This window comes from Crinia signifera, chromosome 4, assembly GCF_055691185.1.
Source record: "Crinia signifera chromosome 4, ASM5569118v1, whole genome shotgun sequence".
Lineage (NCBI taxonomy): Eukaryota > Metazoa > Chordata > Amphibia > Anura > Myobatrachidae > Crinia > Crinia signifera.
The window spans coordinates 8617648-8629844 of record NC_139220.1 but is presented as its reverse complement, the minus strand read 5'-3'; the positions used below and the strand labels follow the sequence as shown (position 1 = coordinate 8629844).

Sequence of the window (12197 nt, the reverse complement as noted above, 5' to 3'; positions counted from 1 at the left end):
CCGTTGCGCTTTACAAAGGAGACAGTGATACAACAAACACTGTATTTACAGACATTCAAAGGAATGAGGGCCCTGCTCGCAAGCTTACAATCTATAGGTTCTTGTGGGGACGGCCATTCAGGACAGTCGGGGAATGTGCCACGCCCACATCAGGGCAGTACCAAGTGTGTCCTCCGCCAGGATCATGCGAGGAGAGGGAGCAGGCTGATTGGATCAGCCACATGTCCGCAGCACGAGGAGCGAGCGGCAATACCAGGAATGCCATTGCACACAGAAGTTCTGAGCATGTTACGTTGGGGGGGCTCTGTAATAAGCAGAGTGAGGTTTAGGACGCTAGCGCTCGACGTCTTTGCATGTGACCTTTTCCGATAAATTAGGCCTTATTATCAAAACGGAGCGGACATGATGCACATGGCATGTTGTATACACATACAGCGTGGTCATAGACAGAATATAGGCATGTCACTCAGCAGAAGCTGCTTGTGCAACCTATTGAACAAATATAATGAAACATTTGCAAGACGACACCTGGCTCTGTAGATTGGCGCGACTAGAAGGGCTGTTAGACATGTATGCGGACACATCTGTAGCTCCCAGGTGGGAACAGTCTCTTACCTTCTGGTTGGGCAAACTATTGGTGATCTCACAGGAGTGTCTGGAAGGGGTTAAAGGTTCAGGCCTCAGGTAACATCCACATCACAAAGTGTATGCCAGGCTGTACCCCAGGGCCCCCCCTGTGCGTTATAGATTCCAATGTTCTAGTGTCCCCCAATGGATTACCAAGTACATTTACCTGGAAAGTCTCCCGATTTCCTCCAATGATTCTAAAGCTAAATCTAGAATTAGGACAAAACGTTCCTCGTTGGTCCCCAGCAGCTGGTTCCGCCTGATCGTGTTATCCTGCATTTCGCTAATCCCTTCTCTCTGACCGCTGCAGGGCGCTCATTGTGGGATACTATTCAGCACAGCCCAGACCCACAACTCGGTCACAGGAACCTTCAGATAATGGGCATTTGTAGGCTGAAGCTACTGACCTAGACTCTCCCCCATACTGATTCTGTTCCTCTGCAATCCCTCTGTAGATCCGTCCCCCCAGCTGCTTGTGCTTCATCTATAGCCGTGCGTGGGGGCTCGGAGGAGCGATAACTCTCAGCCTGAGCTCTGCCTGATCCCTGCTACTTGCTGCTTCTTTATCTCCTCTCTCCCCCTTCCCGCTGTGTCTGTCCTCGGAGCGCCAGCTCTGTGCTAACACCTTTCTCTTTCTCTCTCTGCTTCAGGGAAGATGGTGAAAAAAGTCTGCCCCTGCAACCAGCTCTGTAGTAACTATCTTTTCTATATATATATTTGTCATATACTCCTCCATTCTGTAGTGTCTGAGTGAACGCTGGACCCCATCGATGTGGTATATACTGTAAAGGTTTCCTGTGTATTGGGGCAGCGTGTCGTGTAAGACAGTGGCTCTCAACCTCGGTCCCGGAGGACCCCCAACAGTTCCCGATTTCCTGGTCTCCACAAAGAATCGCGAGTGAAGTAATTAGCTCAAACCTGTGATCTTTTAAAATGTGTCGGTGAATGAGTGCACCTGTGCACCTGCCGGGTGACCTGGAAAACATGAACTGTTGGGGGGTCCTGAGGACCGAGTTTGAGCATCATTGCGGTAAGCGCTCTGGCAGGAAATGAAACCTCTCACGCATTTGGGAAGTTGATCGTATGTGTTCCCAAATATTTATTCTCTAAATGACAGATTGCCACAATTAAGGGTGCGGCAGTCACTAAATCCCTCTAGAACGCGGTCAGCCTCTTAAAGCGGTTGTATGCCCGCTGTTGCAGCTGCGCACTGTCCCTCTGGGAGAAGCCGCGTCTGGGAAGGCTTCACAAGTCCCAACTTTTTATACGGTCTCTCTTTGTTGCAGGGACCAGCAGCACGAACACAGTCGCCACTTCCAATGCTCCAGTCCCCCAGTCCAACACGGCTCCCGTTTCCTCCAGCCGCAAGGGAACATTCACTGATGACTTGCACAAACTAGTGGACAACTGGGCTCGGGACGCCATGAATCTGACTGGAAAAAAGAGCAGCAAGACGTCCGGACATCCCAGCTATGAGGTGAGTAGGGGACTTGTTATCCCAATGTCTTATTCATTCTAGCACCCTGTATCTTCCAAAACCCATACAGTTCCTCTTCCCTGCCTGGGGCGTCGCTCTCGTCTGCAGTGCCTCTAGCGCAGTGTGGTCTGTATTTTGGCACTGGGATGCAGGCCAGACCTGTGCTAGAAGCAGCAGAGTGACATCCCAGGCAGGGAAACACAACGGCTAGGTGTTAAGTGCAGGGAGCTAGAACGAATACCTCCAGTGCCCTCTGGTGGTGATACAGGGGTATTGGGTTTGTGCTGTTCAGTGTAAAGGTTGCTGGACTCATGTCTACCTTTCTCCTAGGGCCCGGGAATGGCTCGGAAGTTCTCTGCTCCTGGCCAGCTGTGCGTGTCGATGACTCCGTCCCTCGGTGCACCCGTCTCCATGCCTGCGGCCTCCGCTAACTCCCTCGCTCACTACTCCATTGGCATCTGTCCTCCCCAGCAGTTCGGCTATCAGGGAACCGCGTTCCAATCTCAGTGGAGTGGACCCGGCGCTCCGCCACCTTCCCAGCCCATCAACCAATTTCCCCCAAACGTAACTTCCTCCTTACAAAACTTTAATATGAGCAGCCTTCAGAAATCGATCAGTAACCCCTCGGGTCCCAACCTGCGGACTACCTAGCAGGAGGGTGGCGCGAAAACTTGACAAGTTCTGCAAGACTGATGGCGTCACCGGAGAATCTGCTGTACAGATCCTACTTCCGGGGGAATGTCAGTGCTGATCCTCCTAGACGCTGCAAGCCGCACGGAACTCCTGACGTTTGTCCCCACACAGCAAACGGGAACAGCGTCCTATTCCACTGTCCATAATGGTTGGTGCGGTGGGCGCTTGTGCGTCAGGGATTACGGCAGCGAGGGAGGATCGGACCCTGTTCCAGTGGGCGGGGCTGCAGAGAGGAGACTCCGCCTACTCTGCCATACGGTATAGATCATTAATGCTTTCAAACAAAGAACTATTAACGGCTATGACTTCAGCATTACAATTGTATGAATAAAAGTAAATATATAAGTATATTAAAAAAAATAATAAAGTTCGGTGAGGACATTACTCTGCCATCAGTTATGATGTGGATACACTGTGATATAAATATATTTATGTTGTTGGACAACAATAGTAGTTATGATAAAATAGCAAGAATGTTAGAGGGTTACATATGAACGGAGCCTCCAGCTCTGATTTCCTCATCAGTCACTTTAATAAAACCTTTGCTCTGTCTTGTCCTTTTATTAGATTTAATGTGAATGTAAAATTGTACAAAGTCGACTTGAACCCAACTTTCTTCTCCCGATATTTGTACTGCGTATTTTTAGTGCCTTGAGAGAGAGAGATCCAGCCTTGTGGGTTTGTAGGACGTTGCCCCCTAGTGGCTTGTGGGATGTTGCAGGAGGCAGAAGCCTCGAGGCCTCCAGCGGGTGTGGGAAGTGTTTTATGTACGTAGAGGCCAGGTCCAGAAGTGCGTATTTAATTGTCCTGTATATGGTCTGTGTCTGGAGTATGTGGAAATGTCCTGGTAGACACTGATGCTGGCGGATTGCCATTGGATCGGCATTCTGCACCAGTACGGGGTTGGAGTGCGAGGACGTTGGATCGGCATTCTGCCCCGGCACGGGGTCGGAGTGCGAGGACGTGGACTAGAATGTATTGGGAGGTAGATAAGTGGCGCTGAGCCTGGTTATTAGGGCTTTTCTCGTTGGATTTATTTTACCATCGGACAGATTGTTTTGCAGTTAATGGTATACTATACATATTTTTTGTTTTATTAAGCTGTGAAGTTGCATTGCGGATTGATGAGAGCAGAGCGGTCGTTGGATGCTTGTGCGTGTATCGTCTGTTCTGTCTGTCGCGGGGCGAGAATTTGTTACCAGGCCCCTGATTTTATTCATATTAATTAGGATTCAGGGGCAGCTCCCCTGTACTTCCAAAACTTCCTTCCTCGTCTAACTTTGGCACCTTTTAAAAGGAAAAAACCTGAGAGCAGTATTAGTTACCAAAGTGGTCAGGATCCCTGACTAGCGCAGATCCGGAACGCCAGCCGCTGCGCCGCCATCTGTTTACTCTGTCAGGCGGTGGACGACCCCTATTCTCTTACACAAACCTGTGTTCTAGATTCCTGAATGCAATGTTCTGCTTTGAGGGTCTGTCTTGACACCCCGACCGCATCTGAAAAATGGACTTGGGGATTATTAGAATCTGACCCAATTGTTGGAGGTTTTAGAACGGTGGGACGAGTGTGGTCTTAGGGTCCGCCATTGGTCTGTCTATAGCGAATGTATTACTGGTGAAAGGGCTACAGTGGGGTTTGCGGATACTCCGTATGTGGATGGTACTAGGCAGGTGAGGTGCAGGTTATAGGGATTAGGCGGAGAGCCGGCGGCGGGGTCTGACGAGGGATTTGCACACTCGTAACAGCAGATTGATATTTATTTTCTATTCATATTATATCTTTTTGTTTTCCCACATACGTTTGTTACTACATTTACCATGTGCATGCTTTGGACTATTTTGTTTTTTCCACTGATTTTTTTTATTTTTTTTCCCCTTGTGGACACAATAAAATAATTTAAAACGTAAAAAAATAATGCTACTGAGATCTTTCACAGATATTTCCACGTTTTCCTCCAACCCCCCCCCCCTTCCCCCTTCCCTCCATCACCCCCTTTCCCCCCTAATTGAGCCTCTTCCTGGATTTCAAAATGTTTCCTGACATTATTTAACACTGTAATACGATGAAATAAATGAGATTGTGGGATCCCTGGAGCTGTGAATTTTCAGTTTGCACTTTTTTGTCCTGCATCTTTCTGTACAAATTTGCACTTTTCTCTTTTTATCGCCTCTGTAGACTGATATTAAACTAATAAAGGAAAGCCTTATTTTATGCTTGTGTTAATGGTTGTGTTGCCTCTTCTTCTGCCTGGTCTGGGGTGCAAAGTGTGTGTGTGGGGGGGTCCTTGTCCGTTATCTGGTCAAGTGATTACCAATTCCTGAATTTCCAGAGGGTCCGTCTAACCAGGATGAAGGATACAGAATATATAATAGGCCAATGCGGCTCCTTGCCTCTGTTCATGTGGTTTAAACCCGTGAGTATATACTGATTGAGATTTTGGTCCTGCTGGACCATTGTGAAAGAGCAGCAGTGTAATATCCTCAAACCAGTGACCTACAGGTCCAGGAAGAGAGTGACGATAATGGGATCTGCCCTAATTGGACCAATTTGTGTGACCGACTGTTTTGGATGAAGTGGTTGATAGTAGTTAGACCTCTCGTACGTTGCGGTAAGTCGGTGCAGAGCTCAATGTTCCCCAATGTCTATTTGTGATCACCTCCGTGCAGATCTATATAGGGTGTATAAGGAAGGAACTGTTCCGCAATGTTTTACTCTCCTCTTTAAGCATCGGGAATACGTCTATCTGTTGTGTATTCTACAACTGGAAGCAGCGACTGTTACAGACTCCACAACCAGACCAGGTCTCCGCTTACTATGAGCGTAATGGGAACTGGTATCGCCATGCGTGCAGGTGGCCCCAGCTGTGTACAGCGGGCACAATGCTGGTTGTGCACACAGGAATATACATAAATGTTATTTATTTATTTAACAGTTTCTTATATAGCGCACACATATTCCGCAGCGCTGTACAGAGATTATTATTACCAGTTATTATATAGCGCACACATATTCCACAGCGCTGTACAGAGACTATTATTACCAGTTATTATATAGCGTACACATATTCCTCAGCGCTGTACAGAGACTATTACCAGTTATTATATAGCGCACACATTCCGCAGCCCTGTACAGAGATTATTATTACCAGTTATTATATAGCGCACACATATTCCACAGCGCTGTACAGAGACTATTATTACCAGTTATTATATAGCGCACATATTCCGCAGCCCTGTACAGAGATTATTATTACCAGTTATTATATAGCGCACACATATTCCACAGCGCTGTACAGAGACTATTATTACCAGTTATTATATAGCGTACACATATTCCTCAGCGCTGTACAGAGACTATTACCAGTTATTATATAGCGCACACATATTCCGCAGCCCTGTACAGAGATTATTATTACCAGTTATTATATAGCGCACACATATTCCACAGCGCTGTACAGAGATTATTATTACCAGTTATTATATAGCGCACACATATTCCGCAGTGCTGTACAGAGACTATTATTACCAGTTATTATATAGCGCACACATATTCCGCAGCGCTGTACAGAGATTATTATTACCAGTTATTATATAGCGCACACATATTCCGCAGTGCTGTACAGAGATTATTATTACCAGTTATTATATAGCGCACACATATTCCACAGCGCTGTACAGAGACTATTATTACCAGTTATTATATAGCGCACACATATTCCACAGCGCTGTACAGAGACTATTATTACCAGTTATTATATAGCGCACACATATTCCACAGCGCTGTACAGAGACTATTATTACCAGTTATTATATAGTGCACACATATTCCACAGCGCTGTACAGAGATTATTATTACCAGTTATTATATAGTGCACACATATTCCACAGCGCTGTACAGAGACTATTATTACCAGTTATTATATAGCGCACACATTCCGCAGCGCTGTACAGAGAATATTATTACCAGTTATTATATAGCGCACACACATTCCGCAGTGCTGTACAGAGAATATTATTACCAGTTATTATATAGCGCACACATATTCCGCAGCGCTGTACAGAGACTATTATTACCAGTTATTATATAGCGCACACATATTCTGCAGCACTGTACAGAGAATATTATTACCAGTTATTATATAGCGCACACATATTCCGCAGCGCTGTACAGAGACTATTATTACCAGTTATTATATAGCGCACACATATTCTGCAGCGCTGTACAGAGACTATTATTACCAGTTATTATATAGCGCACACGTATTCCGCAGCGCTGTACAGAGAATATTATTACCAGTTATTTATATAGTGCACACAAATTCCGCAGCGCTGTACAGAGAATATTACCAGTTATTTATATAGTGCACACATATTCCGCAGTGCTGTACAGAGAATATTATTACCAGTTATTATATAGCGCACACATATTCCACAGCGCTGTACAGAGACTATTATTACCAGTTATTATATAGCGCACACATATTCCACAGCACTGTACAGAGAATATTATTACCAGTTATTATATAGCACACATATTCTGCAGCGCTGTACAGAGACTATTATTACCAGTTATTTATATAAGGGATATTCTTAACCCATGGCAAACTCCACCCGTGCATATTCCACTGGCAGCAATGGTCTCCGTATTGCCCTATCCACCGCTACACTGTGAACCACTTGTCACATATGCACATCATCCTGTAATCCTGATCTGCAGGGATTGGTGCTTCCTGTAATCCTGATCTGCAGGGATTGGTGCATCCTGTAATCCTGATCTCCAGGATTTCTTCATCATCTGTGAAGTGGCCCCCCTCTATCAGAGTCTTGCTTGGAGTTTACATTTTATAAAATGATGGTTGTTTGTGCGCCAGTGGTTGCCTAGGGATGCCCAACTGCCTCAAATACACCAGTGGGAAAAAAAAGTATGATTCATTTAATAATCATATACATTTTTAATATGGTATCTCCATAATAAAGTTTCTTCCTCTGGGTTCATGGTCCCCACAGGGGACATCGGGGGTTGTGGGTGGATCCAGAGGACCAATGCACCAATCAGCAAAGCTCTTAAGTTTTCCCAGAATGCCCGGTCGTTCTCCCCTATAACCCCACCTCCAAGCTTAGTGCCTCAGTTTTTTATTGGTGTCAGCAGGAAGCTGGTGCACCTTTTATTCAGCAGGGATTACCTCTTACAAGGCAATCCTATAAAAGCTTTATTTTACACACTTTTATTACAGCGTTAACGCTGTTGGGCTGCCTGCGCTGTCAGTCATCATGACAACAGCGCAGCAGCCCCCTCACCCTGCCGGCACCGGAACTCCCCCATGACCCAAGTCAAGAGGGGTACTGGGTAGAGAGGGAGCCCGGCGCCTAGCACCGCCGGACACACAGGGACAGGTAAGGCTCTCTATGCGGCATGGACTCCACTAGACCACCGGGCATAGAGCGCAGGCTGGATCCCTAGGGATCCATTCTTACTAAGGGCTAACTAGCACCGGTGGGGGAAGGCCAGCATAGGGGAGGTAGCGCCTAGCCTGCGGTTCCTCCCGCAGCTTTTGGGTGCCAATTTACCTCAGGACTTTGCAGCTCAGGAAGCTGTACACTCTCCCATCAGAGGTTTCTCTGGTTCGCTATCAGGTCCCTTCAGTTTCAGGTCCTTCCATTTGGACTGGCCACAGCACCGCGAGTGTTCACCAAGTCATCTCCATCAACAGAACATCAGAATCTTCCCATATCTGGACGATTTGCTCCTTGTAGCCAAGTCGCCAGTGGCTCTTCTAGCACACTTGCAAACAACAATCACGGTTCTCCATCGGCATGGTTGGCTCCTGTGGAAGTCAAAATTGCAGCTCTACGCCATTAATTTCTTACGACCGCCCACTGCACAATTCCATGGCGCCACTTGCGTCTTATTAGCTTAAACGTAACTACCAGGGTCGGACGTGAAACATTAATGGTTAAAGTCTTAAAGATATGTTCCCTTTTGTCTCTGTCTGTTCGCATGGAACTCCCTGAGTAAACCCCAAATGTTGTTTTGATTTAACTTGTATCAGTTGCCGTCAACAGTCGCAAATGTCTGTATAGTGAAAGGATCACTATATATGACCTTAGTGATACCTAGATTGTGTTGTAGTGATGAATCAGTGTACTTGAGAAACAATGGCTATAGCTCCGGCCCATTCCAGTTCTCTGGGCCACTTCACTCCAAGAACAAAGACTAAAGGCCCCCATACATTAGTCCGACTTGTCCTAAGGACAAGTCGGACCTGATTTCCCCCTGCAGCTCCCCGGGAGGGGGACACACGATTAGGCACTGATGTGCCAAGTTTTGCAAATGATACATCGCATGCGATGTATCATTTGCAACTCCCGGGGAGCTGCAATGTGGAGCGAGCAGGGGGGCCGGGGACATCGAGGTGGCGGGGGATGCTGCAAGGCGGCTGGGGGGACGGATGCACGCTGCTCTGAGCGCTCTCTCAGCCAATTGCTGACTGGCTGAGAGAGCGCTCAGCCAATCACAGGCTGCCCATTCATTGTATGGGATTTTTTTTTTTCAGTGCTGACAGCTCCCGGCTCCCCCTGCCCGGCTCTATGTCACTGCCGCCTGTGTCCCCCGCAGCGTCCGCACTACTAGCGGTGTGTGTGTCCCCCCCCCCCCCCTACCCGGACGGAGCTCCCTGCTCCGGCTCCCCCTGCCGCCCCCCTCCCTCGCCGGCGTCCTCAGAGTCCCCACGGCTGCACATAAGATTTATCTTATGTGCAGCCGGTCCGACGTCCCGACTCTGACCCGATGCGCACGGGACCGCGCATCGGGTCGGACCGGGTGTCAAAACCTGCGATTTGGTACGATTTCACTGCGGGTGAAATCGGGGCCAATTCGCATAGTGTATGGGGGCCTTAAGAAACAGCATGGTTTGATGAGATTCCCATCTCACAGGAAGAAGTCCCCGTGAAGAGGAGAGCCAATGATGAGCTTCCCAAGCCCCTCTCTTGTACCCAATGATCATTCAGCCTGACCCCACACCCCTTTACTTTAAAAGCCCAAGCAATGTTATTTCTGAGAATTATTATTAAGTGATCTATCCAGAACACATACCCAGGCACCTGGGATTTGTATCCGGCGTGGTGTTTGCTTCCCTTGACGGTAAATTAATAATCCTTATTCCGTGCTAATTGCCTGTGTTAGCTGTACTTGTATTTGTATCTTATTGTAATACTGTTCCTTCATGTATAAGCTGTATTGTGCCCCTTTATAGTGAAATTGTGTGTTTCCCTTTCAATCACCTGCGTCCGCTTTGGACTTGAATACACATGCAGACACAGGGTCAGTGCCCTGATCTTATTATAACCTGTGGTTGATTGCATCATTTCTTTAACCAGGGGATTTGCGTCTCCAACGCCGAGTCAGTATAGAGCTTTATCCATTAAGCTACTGACCAATATATTTGGTGTATCGCTGGTGTATTACTGCTCATAAATTATATAATTACTGTAGGAGCTCCGGGAGAGACCCAATCGCATGTGTGCCGGAACGCATGCCTACATTGTATACTTCTGTATAAAGTACTGGTTGCCAAGGGTAACGGCACATTGGTCAGTCCTCATACAGCAGTAAAACCTGGAATGGTCACTGTACACTTAAGCCTGCAGTTTCTAGAGCTTCTAGTCATATGTAAATGAGGTGCTCCCATTGTCTGAGTAAAAGAGCTTATACACACTCAAATAACTAGCTGAAATCAGTGGCAACCAGCCGCTGCTACGGGTAACGCTTTGCATAGGTTTAAATGGTAACTCATATAGTATTATTATATTTCCATCCACTGGTTTATTAAAACACCAACGTTAACACTCCTAAATTGGGACAAGTCCTCCCTAACACCGTCACAGCGAATGCTCCATCTGGGAGCGCTTCTGGATTCCCAGGCACAGAGATTATTTCTGCCACAGGACAAATGTCTATACACTAGTATGCCCCCATACACTAGTAAGATTTATCTGACCTGTAAATTGCATCTGATTTTCCTTGAACTTCCCCTGCAGCTTCCCAGGAGGCCTACATACATATTGACACTTGATGTGCCGTTTTATATATCCAATTTGTGTCAGATAAATCACATGTGATTTATCTGACGCACAGTGGCCCTGAGCCGTCAGCGGAGTCTCTGATCCTAGGCTGTCCTTATGAGCCCGCCTCCCCTGTGCCAGGAGACCTGGAGCTAGTTTCTATTTTTTTTTATATAGTTTTTAATTTATTTAATATTATATTAATAATATTGATTTAATACTATTTTTAATAATATAATAATTTCTAGTTGTCCCCAAATGTTTCAGTGTAGCCCTTCACCCCCTCTGCCCCAGCAAGGCTGATCCTAAACTGTAGCCCCCCCCCAGTAATGTAGCTGGGGTACATATATTTTTAATTGACAGTATAATTGGTTACAGGACTAGTTACAGTTTTAACAGTATGTTGCAAATAAGACCAAATGAGGCTGGGAGTGGGGAAAGGATCTCTGTAATCACTCTGTTATACTGGGGGAGGGTAAGTGTAGAATGTTTGTGCATCTGATAGTGTGTCCTCTCTAGAGCGAGGTCTGTGTGTCCCCTGCTTGGGGAGTTGTGCTGCTGAGGTGAAAAGGGAGATGTGTAGAGGAGGGAAAGCAGTTAGGTGACAGCGTGCTGAAATAAATCAGAGTGATAAACCTAACGAACTGTGCACTGCTGATGATTAACAGGGTAGTGTGTGTGCGGTGGGTATGATAAATAATGCCGGTCTGGGGAAGTGTACCACGGATGGGACTGTTGTTGTAGGAGTGAATATAAAGCAGTGCTCAGTCTGTTACCTCCGACCTGAGCTCCAGCAGCAGACAGTGTCTGCGCGGCTCTCTGTGGACTCCTGTGTTAAATTCTTATAACACTGGAGTCTACAGAGAGCCGCGCAGGCAATCAGGTGCTGTATACAGCCGGAGCTCAGCCCAGAGGCAACGGAGCACAGCTTCTTTTACCGGTCATTGCGCACTTCATTTTTGACAGCCCACAGGACGCTGCGGCGGCTTCCTACTTCCGGTGATGTATGCGTACTGCGCGGGGCGAGAGGAGGGTCCAAACATATAGATATATCGGATCTGATACATCATGGGTGCAAAAGCACCCACGATGTGCCCATGATGGGTCAGATGCCGATATATCTTATGTTCTGCAGGTCCGACCACCTGATCAGATCCGATGCGCATGGGACCACGCATCTGATCAGATCAGATGTCAAACACATGCGATTTTTGGCCGATTTCATCCGATTTATCGGCCCAAAGGGCCGAAATCGGATGAAATCGGCCGAGAATCGCATAGTGTATGGGGGCCTTAACTCTGCAACAGAGGATACGTCTCTTCCAACAGAAGCCCAAAG

General features: G+C 47.0%; 1 protein-coding gene across 14 annotated transcripts in view; it reads left to right on the top strand.

The window, feature by feature from the left end:
* WNK1 (WNK lysine deficient protein kinase 1) overlaps positions 1-5021 on the top strand; it is a 94518-nt gene extending 89497 nt beyond the window's left edge. For 12 of the 14 annotated variants that reach the window (XM_083180967.1, XM_083180975.1, XM_083180963.1 and 9 more), the window contains 3 exons: positions 1278-1319; positions 1914-2104; positions 2435-5021. In XM_083180967.1, coding sequence (XP_083037093.1) covers positions 1278-1319; positions 1914-2104; positions 2435-2755 — 554 coding nt within the window. In that variant the 3' untranslated portion in view covers positions 2756-5021. The remainder of the gene's footprint in view (positions 1-1277; positions 1320-1913; positions 2105-2434) is intronic. The other 2 variants (XM_083180969.1, XM_083180966.1) reach the window with 1 other exon arrangement.
* Positions 5022-12197: the final 7176 nt, after the last annotated feature.